Source organism: Rhipicephalus microplus, chromosome 3, assembly GCF_043290135.1.
Source record: "Rhipicephalus microplus isolate Deutch F79 chromosome 3, USDA_Rmic, whole genome shotgun sequence".
Taxonomy (NCBI): domain Eukaryota; kingdom Metazoa; phylum Arthropoda; class Arachnida; order Ixodida; family Ixodidae; genus Rhipicephalus; species Rhipicephalus microplus.
Window position 1 is genome coordinate 137,816,288 of NC_134702.1, and position 25,598 is coordinate 137,841,885.

The following is a 25,598-nucleotide window of genomic DNA, read 5'->3' on the forward strand; positions in this document are numbered from 1 at the left end:
TTTGTTTGGTCCCCAGAGGGCCCCGCAGTCACAAAACTCTTATTGCACCAGCGTGGGGAAAGAGCCAAGGTCTGCCAAGTCTCTACAAGAAGACAATCCCAAGACAAGTCGGAAAAGCGAGAATAGCAAGAATATATATATATATATATATATTTTTAAAGCAGCATTGTGGCTACTTAGCATCAAAGTCTTCAGCGAATCACAAGGGTAATCAGCGAGCATCTACTCAACGCTGCGTCATCTGTGAACCAAATCTGCGTTTCCGCAATGGCTACACAGACGAACTCCAACGCCCCCGACATTGTAGTGACCACTGATGACATAGAGCGGCTGGATCACGCTAAGATGCCTCCGAAGGTGACAACGTTCTATCGAGATGGCGCGGACCAGCAGCAAACGACTGCTGAAAACTTGCTCGCATTCAAAATGTAAGTAATTATTTCCCTATATTATTCATGACAGCAATTTTAATCGTGTAAAACATCTGATTGTAGAAAGAGCAGCGAAGTTCCTCAGGCTATTTATTGCAATGGCCGATAGAACGTGAGTTATGTGTATTACGCAGCGCGTATACTTTATTTTTTTTTACATCTGCAGCCTCAATGAGGCCATTGCAGGATTGGGAAAAGAGGAAAATAACAACAACAGATACATTCATTAACAAGAGTCTAGAAATTCTTGAAGTAGTGCTGAACGAACACTTCCGGGCAGAAGATTCTATGCTTCTATAGTTAAAGGAAAAAAGCTATATGTGACCATAGCCGTGTGGGTTAAAATTTTGAAATATTAAGGGTGTAGTCATTCCTCGTAGACAATGACTTGAAGAACTTAAGACATGATATTACAGTGCTGAAGCGAGAAGAATTGATTAAATTGTGCAGAAATTCTAGGCATTCGACATGACAACACTTCGCAAGTGTCGTAAGAGCTGGCTTCAGCTATATGCGTTACTCAATAAAGTCTTGCACGTGATTCGTACTATTAGGGTCAGCAAATTAAGTTAACCGTAAGTATAGCTAAGCAACTTGTGTGCTGTCCAATTCCTGAAATAAATAAAGTGGCAATACGGAGAGAAGGTAACATAACAGAGTATTTAGGAGCATTTTTCACGCAAGCTAATTATTACAATTATCTGAATTCAGTCATTGTTTTAAAACTTTCAATTCACCTTATTCTGTAGCTCTAATCTAAGCCTTCTTTCTTGCGTCATTTCCGACCACAACTTCTATATTTATACGGATGCGAAATGCAAGGGCATTCCTGTACTTAGATTTCGGTGCATGTAAGGGAGAATCAGGTGGCTTAAACTTACACGATATTGATTAGTAGGTTTCGTCATCAGATTAAAGAATTATTTGTTTTTTCCTTGCGTCTGCAATATTTACAACTGTTCTGTGGAATCGGCAAGGCCAAGAGATGAACCAAAATATTCCGTAGGCACAAATACAATTCTTTCTTCCGATCCTCAACGTGAATGGTGTAATAACAATATATATATATATATATATATATATATATATATATATATATATATATATATATATATATATATATATATATATATATATATATATATATATATATATATATATATATATAGCATCGCTAACCAAGGAAACGTAACACCTTAAGAATCACCATACCATTCTTTTGTGCTTTTTTTTTCAAAGACGTGAGAAATGCTATAATGCTATCATACGATTTTTCCGAGAGGTGTCGCTGCCCTATTATTTTTTCTAAAAAAAAGGATGGATAGAATCCTGGGGCTGTGTTATTGAGCTAATTATCATAGCCTTCGAAAAAAGTCCTCTCTCGTCAGTGTCTCCATAAGTGACTGTGTTGTTTTGTAACAACGACAAGTCGCAATTTTATAAGCGGGCTTGAACGGAAACAATTAAAACATATGAAGCACGCTGCTGACTCTTTAAAATTATAGCGTGTGAGGCTGACCATTGAGTTTTGGAAAAACATAGTTGTGCGTTGAAAAATAAACGAAAAATTTCGCACTATGAACTTCTTAACAAAGTGGTTGAAAGTTTAGTGTTTATATTTATTGTTGCAAATAAAAATTTGTATCATTAGAGGGTAACGCCTCATTTTCTCAGTTTTACTACAGGCGCGCATACCTTTTTTTTTTAATGAGCTACTGGAAAACAAAAAAAAACAAATTAGTCCACTCTCTTGTGCGACACTATCAAGCTGGGCCAATCGCTTATGTTTGTCATCGCATTTTTCATGGTTGTTATGTTTGAGTATCTAGTGCTATGCAGACAGAGCCCAGCTGTTATAATGAACGGAAACGAAAGCGTCGAAATGGAGAGAAAATTCATGCGGATGCTTTCCACCTACAGCGTTTTTTTTTTTTTGTAACATTGCTTCGCGTACCTACCAGGCAGACATGTAGAGCCCGACATCGAGTCATGAACCAGAATTTGCGTGACATTATGCCGTCGTACTAAAGTCTACTGTAAAATGCGGCAGGCCGAATAAAAGCCGCTGAAGGCTAGGCCAAATTGGCACTCATGTTTTTGTATTTTTATTGAAAACCTTTTTCAAACTTAGTGTTCATAAGTGGTAAGTTAACAACCAAATGTTCTTTAAGAATAAAATACATAGAAAACGCATAATAGGCAAAAAAGCGAGAACTCGACGAAAATTGGGGGACCCTTAAACTTCGCCTTTAAGAGTTGAACGCGACAGCAAAATCCAGCCTCTAGTACACCCTTAAGTGACTCTTAAAAAGAGAAAAGAAGAGAAAAGTGAGCCCCGTTATTGTCTGCTTCAGTGAGCGACACCGCCACAGTAGCTCACGAGGGATGGGGGTGAGGAGGGATAAAAAGGATAGGAGTAAAGATGTAGGAAAGCCGAAGAAGGAGAAGAGAGGAAGAGACGTGAGGTGGTGAGCCAGAGCGAGCGACGACAAGATGAAGAGATAGAAGAGATAGGAAAGATGGGAGCACGGTCACTGGAGTCCGAGGACGGGGCGCACCTGCGAGAGCTCCTGTCGGCGTCGGTGGATGGCGTAGAGCAAGTCCAGTAAGTCAGAGCTGCACTGTCGTCGGAGGTGGAAGGTCGTCGGCGGCAGGAGGTGACGTAGGGCGAGCCCAGTCGGCCAACTGGGCTCGCCCTACGTCACCCTTCAACCGCTAAGTGCATACTTACTATATGTTTTGTTACACACGCATGCACACAGTAGATTGGACCCGCGCGTGCTATTATCGCCGAATGGGCTCATTTCGTCGGGCAACCTGGCGAACAAAATGCGTTGAAGGGGCCCTGAAACACTTTATTAAGTAACCATGGAATGAATTCACTAGAAGAACGTATTGCCGCACGAATTCAACGTCGCAAAAATTTCAAGAATCCGTCCATTGCGAGTGGGGTTACAAAGGTTTGTCGCATACTGCAATTGCATGTCTCTTCTCCCGTTCCGACGAAAGCACTGGAAGCTAAGCAGAGAGGGGTGGCAGGGCAAAGAAACTACCAGGCCTTGTGACCTTGAGCACTTTTTTTAGGGGCGAAGCTCCTTGAAGCGGCACCCGTTCGTCCCCCGTAGTCGTAGTCGTAGTCGTAATGTGTAACCAGTGTTACGTTTTGACCTGCAAGGTGGTGCAAGTGGGAGAGTTCTCCTATGCTTTGTTGAACAATAAAATGTTTGTGGTGTGCGCGTTAACTAAATGCCAAATGTTCCTGTCTCTAATTCCCCATTAGCAGCATTGGCATGTACATTGTGCAGTATCTGACAAGAAAGGGTTGCTACGTTATACTCAGAGGCTGTAACCTCTTAGTTTTAAAAAGGTTTAGCGAGCGTTGAGCCGCAGTGCAATGAGTATACAATGAACTATACCATAAACTCGAGGTGGTTAAAGGTGGAAAGTAGATACGAAGCGCAAGCCTTAAGAAAGTAAAAGCCGAATCCTCCTGTCCCTCATTTTCCATTAGCAGCCATTGGCATGTACATTGAGCACTATCTGACAGGAAAAGGTTGCTACGTTATACTCGCTGGGCGTAACCTCCTTGGTTTTAGAAAGGTTTAGAGAGCGTTGGGCCGCAGTGCCGTGAATACAGTGAACTAGTACATACCATGAACTGGAGATTGTTAAAGGTGGGAAGTAGACCCGAAGCGCAAGCCGTAAGAAAGTGTGCGTGTGCCACCTCTCGTTTAGTCCTTGAAATGTCCACTGGATGGCGGTGCTTCTATATGGGGAATATATGATGAAAAGGTGCGAGATGGTGGTACTTGGAGTGTTGAATAGATGGACGAACGAAGACACAGACAGATGCATGGATGGATGCATGAACGGACGCAGGGGCGGATGCATGGACGAACGCAGGGACGGACGCACGAACAGACGCACGCACGGACTGGCAGATGGACGCATGGACGGTCACACAGACGGACGCATGGACGGACGGAAGCAAGAACGAACGGACGGACGAATGCTTCGCCCCACTATCCATTATTCACTCCGTGGATATGCTGCCTTTTTTTTTTTTCGTCCTAAACTGGGGCGACTTTGACGACCGTGTGAACGAACGAGTCTCCTTCCTTTCCCGTCCGGGGGTCTTCCACGTTCGCCTTCGCAGAACCGATCGGCATCGTTAGTTGACAATTCAAGAACTCACTCCGCACTCTACAGCAGCCGCATTAGTAGCGCCGCACACAACACGACGCTAATGAGTGCCTCATACGAACTCCTCCCTCCTCAAGAGTGTTACTGGACACTCGATGTCCAGTAACGCGACAAAAAAAAAGAAAAAAAAATTGCTCAAAACTAAACTCACTCTCGGTGTGCGCACATGAAGGAACCTATTTTCACTTCAAATTCAACAGGAGAACTTTTGCGTCCTGTTGCGAAATAGACACATCGACACATATACGTATTGCCTAAATGTTTTGCCAAAAAAAAAAAAAAACTATCTCGCAATGCACAACAATGAGGACGCACTCTGGATGATATACACAGCACCAGCAAGTTCGCATTAGCTTGAAACAGGGCCCGCACACCGTGCACAGTCCTGCGGTTATTGCTTTTTGAATTGAACACTCCACATGGTCATTGTCCCAACACGTCACACCCACTCCATGCGTCCTTCAAGCCCCGCATAATACTTAATGAGAGAGACGGACGTAGCGCTATAGGTATATCTTAGTCTCAACGAATCAAACCATGAAAAAAAATTGGCAGCATATCCACGGAGTGAACGATGGAGAGTGGGGCGAAGCATTCGTCCGTCCATTCGTTCTTGCTTCCGTGCGTCCATGCGTCCGTCTGTGTGACCATCCATACGTCCATCCGCCCGTCCATGCGTGCGTCTGTTCACGCGTCCGTCTCTGCGTTCGTCCATGCATCCACCCCTGCGTCCGTTCATGCGTCCGTCCATGCATCTGTCTGTGTCCGTTCATCCATCTATTCAACACTAAAAGTAGCACCATCTCGCATCTTTTCATCATATAATCCCCATATAGAAGCACCGTTATCCAGCGGACATTCCAAGGACTGAACGAGAGGTGGCACACGCACACTTCCTTACGGCTTGCGCTTCGGGTCTACTCCCCACCTTTAACCACCTCGAGTTCATGGTATATGCTAGTTCACTGTATTCATGGCACTGCGGCTCAACGCTCGCTAAACCTTTCTAAAGCTAAGGAGCTTACACCAGGCGAGTATAACGTAGCAACCCTTTCTTGTCAGATAGTGCTCAATGTACATGCCAATGGCTGTTAATGGGGATCGCAGCGTGCGCGTTAACTAAAAGGCGAATGCTCCTGTCTCTCATTTCCCATTAGCAGTCAGACATGACTACATGCTAGGCTCATGATGCGCTCGTGGCCGTATCGGTAGCTTCACATGTACCAAACTCGGTGTTAAGCAAAGCGAACGGACGACATAGGTAAATGACACATGCGAACATGATAATCACAACATGCGTGTCATATAACAACATGACTACATGCCACAGTGATGATGCGCTCGCGGCCGCTTCACTAGCTTCACATATACCAAAATGGGTATTATAACGGGACGCCAATGGATAACGAAGTTGTGTGGCTGGTGCAACCATGATAATCATGAGATGCGTGTCATGTGAGAACATGACTGCATTCCACAGTCAAGGCGCCAATACATTTCGACGTGACGCGGTGGGCGTGCTCACCGGCGTTCACTTCGTCGCGCCACGCCGGCGTTGCCACGCCAGGCGCCGGTCATGCCATATACTCTCAGGCGCCCGCCGCACTGCGTTCCTTTGACGCATGCGCGTTTCAGTGCGTGCGGTGTCCCTTCGGCATGAAAAGATGGAGACGCAGTGTTGTTTGGGTAACACATCTGCGCGAAATGCAGAATGCCACATTTTGCGCCGGTTGCCAACGGGCCGCGCGGAAGGACGCTGGTCGCGCCTGGCGTCAGACTATAGAGTGCTCGCATATTGTTCACGTAGCGTCGCTGTGTCAGCGTGCGCGTGCGTCAACGCTACATGGAGTATATTGGGCCCTTCATGATGTGCTCATGACCGTTTCGCTAGCTTCACATATACTAAATTTGGTATCACGTGACCTGAATATATGACAATGGTAAACGACACATCTAGCCATGATAATCATGGCACGGAAGTCATGTATCATTTACGTCCACTTCGTAACGTTGTGCTGATTTTAAAGTGACATATCAACATTTCTCAATCATGCTTCGCGTATTATCGATTCCCACTGTTCGTGAAATCTGCTAATTTGTTTCACCTGACACCACACATCAGCCAGTGGCTCATCTTTTTTCTGCTCTCTTGCTCGGGCGCCAACGCCGACTCAATTTCAAGGCCGAAAGGCTGCCGCAGTGACGTCAGAAGTTGGGGGCCCAGTTGCCCAACTGAGCATGCTCAGAAGACTTTTTTTTTTCCACATCTTTTATTCGGCCTAATCAAGCCGCAGCAGCTGCGAGAGCGGGAGCGTTGGTTCTCCTAAAACGTGAACGAAACGCAGGCTTTCCGCCGCGCTCGCGGCGTAACTGGGCCCCCACCCTCTGACGTCACTGCGGCAGCCTTTCGGCCTTGAAATTTAGTCGGCGTTGTCGGGCGCCCGTTTCCCCTTTGCATCCTACCGAAGTGTTCGCATCAGCGAGTGCGTTAGCCACTTAGCACGCACTGCTCGGTGATTCCTCTGCTGCGCGCTGCACGGCGTTAGCGCTAGTGCTTTCTCACCTCCTATGGCATGCGTATGGCCGCGGCATTTCTCTCATTCGTTTTAATCCACGATATTCATGCCAAGGGATCTGCCAAAGAGATCTGATAACTTGTTTGCTATAGCAGCGTAGGCCTCCTATTTTTGTAATTTCTTCAAATAACCTACTTCTCTGTCACCATCCACTCAATTTTTATTTCCTTGGCACCATCTGTATTCCTGTAGTATCCTATAGTAAATCATCGGCTCTCCGCTCAACACAGCCTGCCAAGCCTAACTTCTACCCATTAATTTCAACTTTGGTTTTTTTGCTTGACGCCGACATTTCTCAATAAGAAATAAGAGTTCATTGATTGACTGATTGATTGATTGAATGAATAATTGGTCAATTGATTGATTGATTGATTGGTCAATTGATTGATTGATTGATTATTTGATTGATTGATTGATTGATTGATCTGATTCGAATCAATGTTGCGACTGAATCGCATCACTATTTTCGCCAAGTCGCTCTTCTCCGGCTTTTGTGGTGAAACAGCTTTCAAAATATCCGGACAGTCACTCTACGGAGTAAGGATGGTGACACTGGCTATCTACACAATGCAGTTAGCTTCGATTTTGGGCTCCGGGCTCGTCGTGTACTCATCATGTGCAGTCAATAATGATAAATAGCTACGACACCTTCACAGGCACAATATGCAGAGTAGTATGGCAACGGTATAAGACGTCGACATAAATCCGTTTTTCTAATAAAAAGTCTTTCTTTTTCTACGACACCTTTGCTATAGCACTCTCCTCCAAATTTCTTCGTAGTATCTACATAGTTTTGTTTACTTCAATATTTTGTTTTCTATTGTTATTACTGTCAATTCATCAATAAGAACTAACAACACTGGGATTAATTTTCCTCTCAACCCTTGACGGAATGCTTCTACGTGGCATTTCCAATGCTGCGAGCTTTCCTGCAGGCTCCGGTTGTTGCCTCGAGTAATGCGGGACGTGAGCACAATAGACACAGAATGCACGCTGCTAGGACAACGTCTTTCCATGCCTGTCGGAATATCACCGACGGCTCTTCAAAAGATGGCGCACCCTGATGTAGAATCAGCAACAGCACGAGGTGAGCCATTTATGAAACACTGTAATGGTCTCGGCTACGGAACTTCAGATGTCCGCATGTGTGTGAGTTTTTTTTTTTTTTTGCTGGTTTCCTTACCAGAAATCAAGGAGTGTACAGAAAACGCCCTGATCGGGAAATCACGTGAGGACAATTATAGTAAAGCACCAAGAATTTTCACAGAAAAGCAACTTATACACCGACTACGAATGTTGACCTTCGTGTTTTCCTTTTTTCTTTGTTTTTGTTTTTTGTCGTGCGGTTCCTAATCCCGAGTGGTTATATCTGACGACTGGCATAGGTTACTCAGTCAAGCGCTTGATTATTTGATGCTCATCTATCAAAAGTTAAAGATAGATGAACTATGCGTGTACCAATCATATTATACCGTTCCCTGTATTGTGAGGTCTCAGTTGGGAAGACGTTCATTTCGCCCGAGGAATCTACAGTGAACCAATATGCAAAACAATTTTAGAAAGTTGGCTGGTACACATTAAAGGCAGTGAGAATCCCACTGATTGTAATTCGTCTATGTGCCCTATCATGTCTCGCAGGTCTGAATCCGCCGTAGGAGGTGTTGAGTTGACTCACTGTCCACTTGTAGGTGAACAGACTCGAGTTTATTTGTTGAGACTTAGACATGTTATTAGAACACCCGCAACGTTCGCCGGATTTCTGATAGCGAAAGTGCTGAATGCGATAGTTGAAGTAGCCTTGAAAAGGCAATGCACCCTCTCCTACTCTGGCACTGCTACGCCGACATGGCAGCAGATCGCCAGAGCATACTCAATCTAGGATGTGTATAGCTCAGCGAGTTGTTTGCGAGCCTCGAGACCTTTCTTGGCGAAAGCCGACGGAACGACTGGGTTGCCAAAGATATTGGCGGAGCTGTTTGAAGGTAGCCCAGTCGGGAATATCATTGAGGTGGTTGAAGAACAACGTCTTAGTTACACGCGTGTTGTAGCAGCGAACGTGAGATAGCTTGCAGAAGACGTCGGTTAGCAAAACTGACAAGCTCGAAATTGTCAAGCCAGTCCTCTTCATCTTCTCCGTACATACCAACGAAGAGATGGCTGGCGCTAGTGTCTTTTTACAACGCGCGAAGGCGTGTCTTGCGGTGCCAGCACAAGCAAGTACAACCGGGAACCTGAGTGAATCTCGAGGAGGTGGAGCGGATGAGTCGAGGATGAGCGATCCTATAGCAGCCTATGCCAGAGTATAACGTGTTGGTTGCGAACACTTTGATTTGGGCAAAAGATCCGGCAGTGAACAGATACGGTGAACCCATAATAACAACGATACACGACTATTATGATACATATTTAAGCGTTTTATGGTGTTGATAATGTACCGTTGAAGATACGTATAAAAACGCCCACATTATTATATTATATTTCACCATCCACCCCCTATCTAATGGTGTTGTAGTTAAAACAGTCTGTTCGCTTGTTTACTCTCTCTGGTTCTTTTTGGAGCAAGTGTCCGTATGAATGCCGGCAGATTTCATGCGCCTAAGTAACTTTGACTCTAGAGCATATCTTTCGTTTCAGCTGCTGCAAACTCTGGAACTGTTATGGTGCTGAGTGCGCTCAGCACCACCTCCATGGAGGACGTGGCATCCGGAGCACCCGGGGGTGTCCGCTGGCTCCAGATGGAAGTCGTGAAGGACCGCTCTGTGACGATTGACTTCTCATCTCGAGCCGAGAGGCTAGGCTATGGAGCCATCGTTCTTACGGTTGACATGCCTGTATTTGGGCTTCGTGTGGCGACTGTAAAAAACCGCACGACTTACCCCAAGAACCTCTGGTGAGTCGGTACAATTCACTTGCGAATCTATATGTATATCATTTTTGTTAACTGATTGCTATAGATGTAGCTGCAAATATCACTGAGAACAGCTCATCTCATGACACAATCTTAAGGTACAGCGTTCAACAAGCAACTACCTTCGATTATTACTTCAGTAACTGGCTATGTCACATTTACCTGAACATCCAGCGTACATGACTATGATTTGGGGACATCTGCACGTAGCGCCATCTCTCGTTGGCCACAGCAGTGGTTCTGTAACCAAATAAGAAACAAACAAACAAAAATCATATTTCACGAGAAAAGGTAGTTATAAATTACTCGATTCTATATAGCACACACGTATTTGAACAGTCTGGCTAAGTTACAGTGTTGCACTACACACCCCGTTGCAGAGTGTTCATTATTTAACAATAGGATCTCATGCATTTCTATGGGCGGCGCTCAATTGGCCTAGGGAGCCACATTCGTTGTAGTGCGATACTGTAGTTTTACCAAAATGTATCAGTGGGCATCTGCTACATATATGCCGGAGTAATTTTTGATAACCAGCTTCTTGTAAGAGATATAATTTTTCTCATCTATTCTCCTTTCACTTACGGCAGGCTGCCATTCTTCCCGCCGAGAGAGAACGCCATTACAAGATGTCACTGATTTCTGCGAAAGAACATGTCGGAAGAAGTGAAATTAGCAACGTGAAACAAGTTTGATATATCAGGGTGTTTTAGCAGCGACCAGTTAGCGCCACAGCGTTTGCACTATGTTACGTATTACCGTTCCGTGTTATATGTGCCATTACTCGAAAACGTACCAGCGTTGGTAGTTCCTCAGTGCACAACGGCAACAAGACGAGATGATGATAGTGGTTAAGGCAGACCTTGCCGATTAAAACAACAGCGTGCCATCTACAATCGTATGTCGTAACTCTACTTACCGTATGGTAAAATTGCATGGCGAAACAGCCCATTATCCTCGCAAGGAGCCATCTACGGAACTCTAAATGCTGAAGACGAAGTTTTAGGCCATCAGTTAGCGGTTATAGCCGCTATGCTGTAGGATCGCAACTGTATTATTTTTCTTTCCTTTGTACTCACACCGCAAATGTTTCGACGCTCAAGCCAACTGCACGTAGCAACACACAAGCACTGAATCCGAGTGCAGCTGCAAGTAACAACCAACACTCAAAGTTGTACTCCCGAATGACTGTGGCCAACGGAGTTGCCAGGAGTATGCGGTGGATCGCACTAACCACTGACACAAAAATTTCATTTTAGAGGATGTCTTTTTCGCAACGATAATACCGCATATCAGGGGTTTTATATGCCAAAAGCACGATACGATCATAACGCATGCCGCTGTGGAAGGCTCCGGAAATGTTGACCATTTGGTGTTGTTCAGTGCGCATTGACATCGCACATTACACAGGCCTTTCACCGCCAACAAAATGTGACCGCTGGTCCCGGGAGACAATACCGTATCGGCTCTTGTAACATCGCAGAATCCATGGCCGAAAGGTTTCTTGGTAATGTTACCTCAAATTTTTGTAATATTGCAAAATTCTCTTTTTTACAGGCGCGTTTATCTCCGTCACAGTCGCTATCAATATCAACAACATTGGTGGTCTGCAACGTTCTAAAATCTTAAAATGTTGCCACCATTGATGAACGAGCCGCTGTGGCTCATACTCGTTTTGGCCTGCGAAGCAGAAGAGAACATTTTCGTTGCTCTGGTTCAGGTGAACTCCCGGTTGCAGGTCTTGTTTTGCTCGTGACATTACTGGTGGAGGTGCTGGGTACGTGTACTTCGGCTGTGTCGACCATCGTGGAGACAGCTACATCTCTCAGAGCAAGAAGCAGCCGCCGCCTGCGTGGGTTACCCCCTGAATTTGGTCCCTTGGCATCGACACCCAGAAAGATGGCAACTCCGATGACAAGCCAGGCGGACCAAACCAGCGATGCCCATGGTTCTCTTCTCGCCAATGTTTTTCACGTGCCACAGACAACAAAGCCGATCCATGGAGACATCTTCGAGGATGTTGATGACTGGCTCGACCACTTTGATCGGGTTGCCAGTATCAACGAATTGGACGATGTACGCAAGCTGCGCCGAGTTTACTTCTACTTTGAAGATTCTGCGAAGACGTGGTACGAGAACCACGAGGGCTCCTTTGCAACCTGGCAAGAGTTTAGCCGTCAGCTCCATGACGCCTATCGCAACACCGAGAGGAACGAGAGGGCTGAACAAGCCATATCCTGCAGAAACCAGCGGCCGAATGAACGAGTATCCATGTTTGTCGAGGACATGCTTTGGCTCTTCAAGCGCGCGGACCCTGCCATGTCCGAGGAAAAGAAGGTGCGGCATTTGATGCGCGGAGTAAAATAACAGCTTTTCGCTGGGCTCGCGCGCAATCCACCGACGACAGTCACCCAGTTCGTCAGTGAGGCGACCACTATGGAACGCACACTGCAGCAGTGGTCGTCACAATACGAACGCCAGATCCCGGCCACCGCATGCTCTATCGGCTCTGACAGCGAGAGACAGGCCCTCGCTGACTTCATTCGAAGTATTGTTCGGGAAAATTGCGACAGCTTCAAGCAGTGAGATCCCATCAACCTGTGTCAGCCCTGGCGGATGTAATCAGACAACAAGTCCGGCAGGCCGTCACACCCCTGGCCCCAATCGCACCACCGATTCCCGAGGCCCCAGTCCTGACATACGCAGCGGAATTGCGATATCCTGTGCCACCGGCTACAGATCCTGCTATACTGCCAAGGTACCAGGCTATGCAGTCATTCCACGACACTGCTCCGAGCCCGCCTCTCGGTTCAAGGATTCTGAGCACACCCTCCTACCTGCCGTCTACCTCAAGACAAACGGGCAGCAAGGCAAGCACGTGGTGGACCTCGGATAACCGTCCGCTCTGCTATCACTGCGGTGAAGCGGGTCACGTATACAAGAGCTGTCAATACCGGCCCCTAGGTCTCCGCGGCTTCCACCCTGATGCTCGATGCCCGCGCTACGGTGACCGCCCCCGCGAAATCGAAGCCTATCTCACGGGCCAGCGAACTCCTTCGACTATTCAGCACCACCAGTCGAGATCACCGTCACCTCACCGGTCTACGTCCCCCAGTTTGCCCTCATCGTCTTCCGCTCTTTTCAGGAGCCGGTCACCAAGTCCCCGCAGGGGAAACTAGGAACGGTGACTTCTGGGAGTGAAGTCGCGGCCCGGCAAACTGTAAAAGACCCTCCTTCGACGCAACGACCAGATGAGGACCATTCCGGTTTTGCAGCGTTTTCCGACGGCATAAAGATCGTTTCCGCCGAAATCGCCGTCTTCGTCGACAGTCATGCTGTCAACGCCCTCGTCGACACCGGTGCCGACTATTCCGTAATGAGCACCACACTGGCATGTGAACTGAGGAAGGTTACCACACCATGGCAAGGACCCCAGTTGCGCATGGCAGGTGGCCATCTGGTGATGCCTACCGGTATGTGCACGGCACGCATTCGTATACGTACGTCGACATTTGCGGGCTCTTTCCTCGTATTGCGCATGTGCTATCGGCCCGTCATTCTAGGAATGGACTTCCTTCGTGAATACGGCACCGTCATCGACCTCCATGAATTACTTGTGTCGTTCGAGGATCCTTTTTGCGCTGCAACTGACAGTACACTATTCCGGAAAGGAGCGCTCCGTGTTACCGACGATTCTCTGTCTCTCCCACCTCGAAGCAGCGTCTTTGTAGAAGTAGAATTGGGACAGGACGTGTCTGCTGTGGTAATTGCAGAGGCTAATTTGTCTCTCCTTATTTCACGACAAATCTGTGTTGCTCGAGGAATCATTCAGCCTAGCAACAAACATGTTCACCTGCTGGTCACGAACTTGAGCGACGAATATCGCCACCTAACGAGACACACTGCAATTGCATATTGTGAAGAACTTGCTGATGCCGATGGTTCGTCCACGTTAGCTTCATTGTCATCAAATTGCCCACCGAGAGGCCCATCCGACAACATGCCTGTAGGGTGTCGCAAAAAGAGCAAGACGCTGAACGTGCCCAAGTCCAGCAGATGCTTCAAGACGACGTCATCCAGCCATCGACCAGTCCCTGGGCTTCGCCAGTTGTGCTAAAGAAGAAGGATGGTACGTTGCGTTTTTGCGTTGATTACCGTAAACTGAACAAGGTCCCCAAGAAGGACGTTTATCCTCTACCCCGGATAGATGACTTGTTGGACCGTATACGCCATGCTAAATATTTTTTCTCCGTGGATTAGCGTAGCGGCTACTGGCAAATCGCAGTAGAGGAGCGCGACCGCGAAAAGATGGCGTTTATTATTCCCGACGGCCTGTACGAGTTTAAAGTGTTGCCTTTTGGTCTATGCTCAGCGCCAGCTACTTTCCAAAGAATGATGGATAGGGTTCTCAGGGGGCTCAAATGGCAATCATGTCTTGTTTACCTTGATGACGTCGTGGTCTTTGCAGACACGTTTGAACAACACGTCCAACGCCTTCATGCAGTACTTCAGGCAATCAGAACAGCGGGGCTTTCTCTCAAACCCGAGAAAGGTCATTTTGGATATGAAGAACTGAAGTTCCTTGGTCACGTTGTGAGCCATGCCGGCATCCGGCCAGATCCGGAGAAAACCCGCGCTGTTACCACCTTTCCCGTGCTTACAAATAAGCGCGACCTACGCCGATTTCTGGGGCTCTGTGCGTATTATAGGCGCTTTGTCAAAAACTTTTCGAAGATTGCTGAACCCCTCAACAAGCTTACAAAAGACAGTGTCTCGTTTGTTTGGGGTCCCGATCAGTGTCATGCGTTCGACACCCTCAGAAACCTCCTCCAAGCTCCGCCTGTACTGGGTCATTTTGACGAAAGCGCTGACACGGAATTACACACTGACGCCAGCAACGTTGCACTATAGGAGCGGTATTAGTTCGGTGGCATAATGGCGTAGAGCGCGTGATCGCTTATGCGAGCAGAACGTTATCTCCAGCGGAGAAAAACTATTCTGCAACCGAAAAGGAATGCCTCGCTGTTGTCTGGGCCATAACAATGTTCCGCCCATACTTGTATGGCCGCCAATTCAGGGTAGTTAGCGACCACCATTCCCTTTGTTGGCTCGCAAATCTCAAAGATCCCTCAGGTCGTCTAGCACGATGGAGCCTTCGGCTACAAGATTTCGATGTCACTATCTTCCACAAATCTGGGCGAAAACACACCGATGCCGACTGTCTCTCACGTGCACCGGTAGAAAATGCCAACACTGACCTTGAAGACGACGACACTTTTCTTTCTGCCGTATCAGCAACTCGCTTGGCTGAGCAACAGCATCATGACTCGGAGCTCATTCCGCTCATTGACTATTTGGAAGGACACAATTCCCACCCTCCTCGAAGCTTTGCATGCTCGCTAACCTCCTTTTGTTTCCGCGATGGAGTGCTTTACAAAAAGAACTTTCATCCTACACAAGCTATGTATCTGCTTGTTGCGCCAATGACGCTTCGTGGTGACATTTTACGTGCGTGTCATGATGAGCCATCGTCCGGACACCTCGGCTATACGCGCACACTGCAATGGATTCAACGCTCCTACTACTGGCCACGTCTCGCAAAGACTGTGAAGCACTACGTTCGCACATGTCGCGACTGTCAGCGACTTAAGATTCCACCTTTACGACCAGCGGGACTACTGCGACCAATAGGTTCACCAAAGGCGCCCTTTCATCAGATTGGCATGGACTTGCTGGGGTCGTTCCCCACGTCTTCGTCTGGAAACCGGTGAATTGTGGTCGCTACCGACTACTTAACACGCTACTGTGAAACCAAGACACTTCCAAAAGCCACCGCAGCAGATGTCGCCCAATTTTTCGTTAACAGCATCGTCTTACGTCACGGTGCTCCAGCTGTCGTCATAACTGATCGTGGGACAGCTTTCACCGCAGAGATGCTGCAGGAAGTCTTGCGATTAAGTGGCACGGAACATCGTAAAACAACGGCTTACCACCCGCAAGCAAACGGGCTGACTGAACGACTCAATAAGACAATTGCAGACATGCTGTCAATGTATGTGGACATCAATCACAACAACCGGGACGCCATACTTCCCTACATAACTTTTGCGTATAACACTGCTGTTCAAGAAAGTACCGGTTTCACACCTTTTCGCTTAGTCCACGGTCGCGAGGTCACGACAATGCTCGGCGCCATGCTCCTGACCGACAAATTAGGAATATACCACACGGATGCCGCCAAATTCGCGCAGTGTGCAGAAGAGGCCCGTCAACTTGCTCGTCCCCGTATTCAACATCACCAAACCGCAGACGCGCGCCGCTACAATCTTCGTCACCGTGAAGTTATTTTCAAGCCGGTGATGAAGTCTGGGTGTGGACCCCTATCCGACAACGTGGCCGTTCAGAAAACCTTCTTCGCCGCTACTTCGGCCCTTACAAGGTCGTACGACGTCTCAGCGACGTCACTTACGAGGTTCTCCCAGAAGGCACTTCGAGACGTTCCCGTTTCACCCCGCAAACTAAAGTTGTTCATGTTTCACGGCTCAAACCATACTTTTCGCGCTGTGAATCGCCAGTGAGCGACTGACTTTATTGGTAACTTCACATCTTTCTTTTTGTTTCGTCTTTTTCTTACATTCTTTCCTATTTTTCTTATTTCTCATTTAACTCTTGGCTCCACAACCAACTACGCTATTCCGCCTTACGGCATTCATTTTGTTGCATGGTAATTTTAATCTCATTTTCTTTTTCTTTTTTTGTCTTCATGTACAGCATCGAGATGATGCTTTTTGGGACAGGGGGTAATGCCAACATTGATGAACGAGCCGCTGTGGCTCATACTCGTTTTGGGCTGCGAAGAAGAAAAGAACATTTTCGTAGCTCTGGTTCAGGTGAACTCCCGCCTGCAGGTCTTGTTTTGCTCCTGACAATATATAACTATATATAGAAGGCCAACGTCCAGAAACTACCTGATTACGAAAGCTTTAATCGAGCAAAACATGCGATAAATATTGTTACGATTGTTACTATGGATACTTCTTTTTCTTTTTACCACAGTGTGTACGTTCTTTAATTTGGGCGTCCTTCAACAGCCGTCAATATTCAAAATTTAATTAAAAGCATACGCGCCACACGGCTCAACCGCACTTGTACATACACTCAAAGGACATCAAAATAGTCGTTACCGTCTTACTTCACCTTATACGGACGAAGAATATCTCCTTTACACCTAACAGGATATTCACATTAAAAAAAATTGCCCGTGATGGTATGTGTCCCCCAAAAGTTACACACACTTCTTTTTCAGCTTAGCAAACTTCGAGGGCACAAACTACAGCCATATTCAAGGCCTGAAAGAGTCCTGCCTGGAACAACTGCGAGAGTCATTCGACAGGTCGCTCACATGGGATGTGCTCGCCTGGATAAAAAGCATAACGAAACTTCCGGTGATCGTCAAAGGAATTCTCACAGGTGAGCAACCAGAGTGGCCTCCTGAATTGTTGCTATACTGCACTGTGCATGCCTATGCTATGTTGGGAGCTGCTTGGAACATACCCTATTTCTGTGGCACGTAACCGCTGTACCATCCCCCTTTCTCTATACCTTCCTTGTCAGCCTCACAATCTTTTCCCACCCCTCACTCTGCTATACTATTTATGCTTTAGACTACTGTGCACGTCTATTGCATGCTGTAAGTTTCTGGGCACATACCCACTTTTTCCTATCCCTCACTGTATTATATTAAATTATATTATATTTTATTATACTCTACAATGCACGTTCATTTTATGGTTGGAGTTCCTGGGTACATACCCACTTTCTGGGGCACAGGTCATGTGAACCGGTGCAATAAAACGCTTAAACAGCTACGCTGTATAATTATTTCTTGCACAATCTGTGGAATGTCATGCCGTACTCGCCAGTAATCGCGTGCCTCTCACTCTTGAGTGTTAGTATAGCGGCGGTCGTGTTCAGTGTCGGTGTGATATTTCGCTCCCGCAGATTCTGATATATTTGTGTATTTGCTCCAAGGGAAGTAAAAAGACGCTAATACAAGTTATAAGCCTCTGAAATAAAAGCGAAAAACGATAATGCATTAATGGTGTCCGAAACTTTGGATACTCTTACTTCGCACATTACGTTGCGACGATGGCACCCACGTAACATTGGCAATTGTGATACCGTTTGTAAATCAGCAGCGTCCCCCCCCCTCCATCTCCGCGCTGAAATGAGATAGCCACTAGCACAAAATTATCACAACTATATGTACCTCCGATGTGAACACTTGGCACTCTTTTTTTTATTATTTGCAGCGGAAGATGCTTGCGAAGCTGTAAATCACGGGGCATCTGCGATATTGGTTTCAAATCATGGTGGCCGCCAGCTCGACGGTGTGCCTGCAACGGTAAATTTGAACAGGCCTTTTTGCTTATCATGAAGCTTCCATAGTTTAGCTTTTTCTCGTTCTCTTTGGAACAAAACAACATGATAACGCACACTCACTGCAGAATTATAATCTTCGCCTTTGCTAGTGACATATCGGTCGGTTATTTCGTTCCAGGTCATAAACGTTTTGGTTCGACCACTCATACAGATTAGTTCTACGAGATAAGCATGTGTAGTTGATATAACATACGCATAGGCGTATTTACCGGTGGGGGGAGGGAAGGGGTGCACTAGCCCCTCCAATGAGAAAACTTAAAAAGGCTGCCACATTTCCACTCATGCTTTGCTCTCACGCTGAAACTAAACTGAGCTTTCGAATAAAAAAGAAAACGTCCCCAAGGTCCCAACGTGCACTGACGTAACGTTTTTCGCCCGTGCCATCTCTCCATGGTTATCTTTCAGCGTGCATCTCGGGACGAGAGAAAATGGACAATTACTGCGTGCAGAAAATCTTCGTAACTCTGCTTAAACTTGACGAATTCAATAAAATTTATGGGGAGGCATTCCTCAAGCCATAAAATCATTTGATGACGCCATTCAATCGTTGCTTGAAAAGGTGCACGAAATACCATATGAGAAACTTCCTTTGAATAGACCACACAAGTGCGTGTGTGTGTGTGTGTGTGTGTGTGTGTGTGTGTGTGTGTGTGTGTGTGCGTGTGCGTGTGTGTGTGTGTGTGTGCGCGCGTGCGCGCGCGCGCGCGCGCGCGTGTGTGTGTGTGTGTGTGTGTGTGTGTGTGTGTGTGTGTGTGTGTGTGTGTGTGTGTGTGTGTGTGTGTGTGTGTGTGTGTGTGTGTGTGTGTGTGTGTGTGTGTGTGTGTGTGTGTGTGTGTGTATACAGGCAGCCAAATAATATCAGGGGTCAATTATTGAATACAAATATAACCACAAAACCTCCAATAGGGTCTAACCTCACGGAAAAGACAGACAAAAAGCATGCAAAGACATGTAGACGAAAACAAGGGGGGGGGGGGGGTACCCATTCATACTTCAAGCACAAATAAGTATACATAGTGCGCTAGACTGTGATGGAGACAAGTTGATATACCTTCTTGAATGTGAGATATGTAACATGCAACACGTGGGCCAGATAGACATGCTTTTTTGAATTACATCCTGCAACCATCGGTTTGCCTACGATACAAGTATAAAAACCGGCGATATACGATGACACACGTGTAAAAGCCGACGCGGTTGGCCGCTTGCCGATTTTTTGACGGCCTACGCTCTGTTCTCGGCCGCTGAAATCGGTGTACAGTGCGCATTGCTTGCTGTAGTTTGATTTTTCATTTTTCCGGCCACATGTTCAGCCCATTTTATACAGCGAAAGCTGTTAGGAGATCACAACTCGGGTCTCGCGCAGCGCCGTAGTTCGCCGCCGCTGCTGCCGCCACCACCGGTGTCCGTATACCCACGTCACGGGAAATTAGAAAAATAAAACCTACCACCATGACACAGTGGGGCTCGAACCCGAGCCCGCTAACCGGCAGCTCAGTGTTCTGCCACTGAGCCACACTGGTGCTTAGCTGGGACTTGTTGGCAAACTTGCCTTAGGCAGGCTTTTTGTCGGGAAAGTAATCGCGTTAATACGACTTACAAAAGCGTTTAAAAAAAAGTGAAAGAAGAACGAGTCATGACACAATGCGAATAGCGTAAAGAGTGGGTCGTTTAAAATTTCCGACCCACTACAAAAGCTTGTTCTTGTTCCCCTATCAACAATGGCGCATAACCACTTCAGCCTTAATTCATTGTTGTCATCAGCCACTGCATGAACAATCGGCACAAAATCCCTTGCAAGTGTTTAGCGGATACCATGCTTCTCAGAAGAATGATGAAAAATAGCATAGCGAATGCCAGCCTACACCCCAAAAAATTTATTATTAATGCCATAGTAGGTATCTGCAAAATGTGCTTGAAGTAGTTACCCGTTGAGTTTTTAGAAAAGACTCTGAAAGGCCGCTCTTCTAGCTTTCGCTGTGACTGCGCTGCACCATCCGCGCAGGCATAGCGTTTTAGACACGCCGTCTCTGCGATCTTCAACATCCCGAACATCTGACAATATCATTAACGAAGCCAACTGATGATTGAAAAACATCCCTTATGAAAGAGAAGCTTCGCGAACTTTGTCTAAGGACTGTAAAAGTAAAATGAAACACATGAACAAGCAAATAGATAAAGTTTCCAAATAGTGATAAACAATAAGTTTTAGTTGAAACATATTGCTTCAGAGTAAACGTATTTCTCGTTATTCATTCTCCTTGTTGCGTTCCACCCACCAACGGGGCCACATAGAGAAGTAAAACGACGCCGCTAATAACAAGTTCCAAGCCTCTGACAGCCCACTTATCCAGTCCTGCTGGTGTAATCTTGCAAACCATCCACTGAACTTCGAAAGTCGTCATGGACTAGAAAGGAAATGCTTCCATTTACTTTTGATGCCCACTTGTTTCCCAGATCGAGGTACTTGCCAGTGTCGTGCGCGCAGTGCGAGGCCGCTGTGAGGTCTACATGGACGGCGGGGTGCGCAGGGGCACCGACGTCATCAAAGCTCTGGCGCTGGGTGCCCGTGCGGTCTTCGTCGGCAGACCCGTCATCTGGGGACTCGCTTACAACGTGTGTATTCCTTCTTCAATGCAATGTTTTTATGTGCAATGCGTTGCTGAACGTACTAGGGCTGCCTAGCCACGGCTCCTCCTGCGCGAACGCTTGCCTGTATGGAGCTTCTGTTTCGATATAACCGTGGGAAAGTCACAATAACATCGGCGCACCTACCTCGCTGATGCTAATGGCAGTCTCTACTGTATTGCAATATAATATTCTGAAGTGGAATGAGGTGCAATATTGGTGAAGATTTATTAATTTCGTCACGTTTGTGACGTGCGTTCGAATATTTCTGGGGAGATCTTTCTAAACTAACGAAAGTGTAAATGAATAATTTTAATGTAAGTGATGTATGCGTTCTTAATATTAAATGTCAATTTAAATGCACAATATACAGGAGACACTCAGACAATTCAATATTTAAATTGGATCGTTATTGAATGAATGCACAAACTTCGCAATCAGTGCCGACTTTCTTCAGTGACTTAAAAAAAAAACTTCCATTTATAGCAGTCAGATGCAGAGCCGTCAGTAATATATCACATTGCAGTTCATGTTTTAAGTATGCGTAATTATGAACAACTTCTGGGTTGGGAATGCTTCTTTTACATTTTCGGCACAATTCCAATACTGTGCATGCTCATACGCAGAGTCTTTCGGTGCATCAATCTGAGAGCCACATCTGGCTTGTGCTAATAAATTTCCGTAGGATTAAAATGCTGAAGCAGAGCTCACAAAATTGTTATGCTTCTATTCCGAGAGCAGCCTTGGAAGTCAGAAGAGTTTTCAATGAAGTTTGAAAACGTTCAGCTTGCGAGCACATTTTAATTGTGTGATATGTTCCACATTATTAGAACATTTTATGATTGATATTGAGAGAGACAAATGAGTAAAACGTACAGGAGTTGTGCAACAGACAAGCTTCTAGTTTACTACTATTTGATGGGGTGTGGATCAGCTCGACGCAAGTGGGTGAAAAAAAAAACTTAGCAGGCGCTTCAGTTTCGCCTTCTATAGTGTAGCACGCGATTACGGAAATTGGGCCCCATGCACATTGACTTCCCAACCACTAGCCTAGCTTCACTCCACATAGGCTCCTCAATCACTCTACAAGAAAAAAAAATGCCTGTGCTAGAAACATTGGCCATCAAACTACAGTAGAGTGCCTACAGACAGCGCACTTGTGAAGTACAAACAACGCCATTATTCTTTATTTTGCTAATTTGTGAAGTACCTGCTGCATGTTCGTAAGTTGCCACGCACACCTTCACAGCTGCACACATTGTTGATGCGGTTAGTGATAATAAGGATTAGTTATGCCGGAGCGCTTTCTCACGGGTGAACAGCTTCAAGCCCCCCCCCCCCCCCCCTAGTCGTGCAATGCATATATTTTGACACCTGGTCTGATCCTGCGCTTCTACAACTCAGTACTACTGACGTCAATGAGACTCATCCCACTGTATAATATTAGCATAGAATTTTTTAAATAGTTTCAAGTGAAACACCTGCTTGCTTGCAGAATAAATAGGTCTGACTCTCACTCAGACCAGCGACTGCTTTATTATTTATTGCATCTGCCTCACATTTTCGCTACCAAATTACACCAATTTTTTTCGCTCACTACTAATGACATTTTGTATAAAACAGCATATATTGTTCCGGTATAAGGAAACTTACGGTTGCGTTCACAAGGGAACAAGCCTTTTAGTATCATTTGTGCCGTTTTAAGAATTATAACTAACTGAAGATACCAGCATCACATTTTAGGGGCGACTTAAAGAAAAACAATATCTCGATAACGTTGACTAAACAAGTCATGTGAGCCTTTGCAATAACCGTAAGAGCTACGCGCATAGGTCAATTCATTACGTGAGGGGAATTTTCGTTTAGCGATTGGTTCAGTTAAAGATATATGCATTCCTTTACCTATCTTCATGTCAATGATTCGACGCATTTAGATCAATGAGGTGACCGTTATGTTACGGCGAGAATAACGTCACTGGACAGATGTACAATGAACTCGGTGGCGGACAAGATGATGCCCAGATCGCAGAGTATGTCAACCTCGCCTTCCTGCCTGTCATCTTCGTCGCTCTCGTCCACCCGTTGCATGATTTCATTCTCTGTATTGAATTCCTTTCACTCCCTAGCAATCTGCAGCTATACGAAACTTCTCAAGCTTCTTCATTCACCACCGCTATTGCTTTTTCCCCAGGGTGAAGAAGGAGTCAAGAAAGTGCTGGATATCTTTAAAACTGAACTTGAGCGAGCACTCGCACTAATGGGCAAGTTATTCATGGTTTATTACGCTTGGTTTTTATGTACATTTTTGCTTGGAACTGACGCCAGCTACTGTCACATTTTACATGGTACGTAAAATACCTGTTGATTTTCCTTTATGAAGCTCGTTCTTACAAGACCCCTTAGTATATTTCACCGAATAGTCAATACCTGCAATTAGCGCACATCATTTATGCCCAGAAACCCCTCCCATGACATGGTGCGCTGTTCCGTTCTCTTTTCCGTTGCCCAGTCATGGTAATTTTAGGTATATTCCAAATTTTTATGCTGCTTACTTCGCATTCGTGAATCACTTGCCTATAGAGTAACATACAAGAATCGTGTCTCTTTTCAAACAACTCCTCCTCAAATAAAGCATATTTATGGTATCGTGAAATCGGAAAGCATCAAGTTGTTTAAAGCGAAAACGTCAACAGAAAGCCCCATACAGTGGTACTATTAAGTATTCACAAGGAATAGATATGTAAACTTAACCAAAGCTGACGTGTGATCGACAACCAATTGTGATGTAATACTTCCCAGTGCAAACTAAGCGATATTTCCGCTGTTTAAGCATTACATGAAATGTGCAGACGCAGTCACCCTTGTCTAGAGCGATAAAGCGCTTGCCCGTGACCGTTTTTATTGCCCGTGGATGCTACCTCACGTTAGCTGGAAGCTTTCACTGGTGCTTTAATTACAGCACAAGGACCGAGCATGCAGTACGGTTATGTTAAATAACGTTACGGCCTCCGCCTTTGCTTATATCTACAGACAACTGCAGATGAACCGGCCAGCTGAGTTCTCATATAGACAAATCCGACTCTGTCTGTACAGATGCTCATTGCGCGTAGACCAGGGACCCACAACTTTTTGAGGCGAAAGACCGAGTTGCATGGAGCCGAAACGGCAGGACTCTCACAACAAAGCGGGAAGGGTGAGCTTTGCAGGAAGTTGATTGACATGTGGCGTTTAACGTCCCAAAACCACCATACGATTATGAGAGATGCCGTAGTGGGGGGCTCCAGAAATTTCGACCACCTGGGGTTCTTTAACGTGCACCCAAATCTGAGCACACGGGACTACAGCATTTCCACCTCCATCGGAACTGCAGCCGCCGAAGCCGGGATTTGAACCCGCGACTTGCACGTCAGCAGCCGAGTACCTTAGCCACTAGACCACTGTGGTGGGGCAGCTTTGCAGGAAAACAGCGAAAAGTAGGCGTAGTGAAAAAATGCAGAACATTGGAATATAAATATAGGGTTGCCCCGCCGTGGTGGTCTAGTGGCTAAAGTACTCGGCTGCTGACCCGGAGGTCGCGGGATCGAATCCCAGCTGTGGCGACTGCATTTCCGATGGAGGCAGAAATGTTGTAGGCCCGTGTGTTCAGATTTGTGTGCACGTTAAAGAACCCCAACTGGTCAAAATTTCCGAAGCCCTCCACTACGGTGTCTCTCATAATGATATGGTGGTTTTGGGACGTTAAACCCCACATATCAATCAATAAATATAGAGAGGATGTTTCTTTTCAGCACGCACGTCACGTTGCGATTTCCAAATAAGTTAGAAGTGGCGGCCTCCTTTGAGGTAAAAACTTCTGTGTCGGCCTACAGATAAGGGACAAAAGGAGAGAGGCGAAGCTCTGATATCGAGCCATGGTCCACCTAATACTGCCCAGCGGGCAGCAGATGCCTATCAGCAAAAAGACGGCACTACTATTTCTTTTTTTGACGCGCGGTATTGTGAAGCGAGGCTTCTTTCAGCGAAATTATCTTTCGCAAGTACAGGAACGGCAAAATATTCAGACGAACAACTAGTGACATGCAACGCTTGTGCCGCTTTTTCGTGAGAGACCCCCCTTTGACGGGCATTGTTAGTGACTTAATGGTTTTCTGTTTCGTCTGCCGTTTTTAGGATGTGCCTCTCTCAGCGACATCAAAGCAGGCATGGTGATTCACCACGACAGTCTGAAGAATATACTGAGCACCGAGTGAGCGTCACTTCAAGAATGCCCGAGTACCTGATTGCCTGCTTTTCCCATTTAATTTACGCGGATTGCAAGCGACACACACACCGCTTTTGCTTTAGTTTTTTTTTTTCCTATGGTCAGACATGGTACCCTTCATCTCACACAAGATTATGTGAGTGCATGAT

General features: G+C 46.1%; 1 protein-coding gene across 1 annotated transcript; it reads left to right on the forward strand.

Annotated features, from left to right (window-relative positions):
* The first annotated feature begins 267 nt into the window (after nt 1–267).
* Nucleotides 268–25,558, forward strand: LOC142802969 (uncharacterized). Its single transcript, XM_075888059.1, has 8 exons — nt 268–428; nt 8,146–8,297; nt 9,845–10,100; nt 17,425–17,588; nt 18,431–18,522; nt 21,018–21,176; nt 23,380–23,449; nt 25,359–25,558. The coding sequence occupies exons 1-8, from the start codon at nt 268–270 to the stop codon at nt 25,436–25,438; spliced, it is 1,134 nt and encodes a 377-aa protein (XP_075744174.1). The 3' UTR covers nt 25,439–25,558.
* The last annotated feature ends 40 nt before the right edge of the window (nt 25,559–25,598 follow it).

Bases quoted from the DNA above. Each gene is read 5' to 3' on its own strand.
- LOC142802969 (XM_075888059.1), top strand. From the start codon at position 268: ATGGCTACACAGACGAACTCCAACGCCCCCGACATTGTAGTGACCACT. The intron at 10,101-17,424 runs GTGAGTCGGTAC...CTTCTTTTTCAG, and splicing joins ACTTACCCCAAGAACCTCTG to CTTAGCAAACTTCGAGGGCA. The intron at 17,589-18,430 runs GTGAGCAACCAG...TATTATTTGCAG, and splicing joins CGTCAAAGGAATTCTCACAG to CGGAAGATGCTTGCGAAGCT.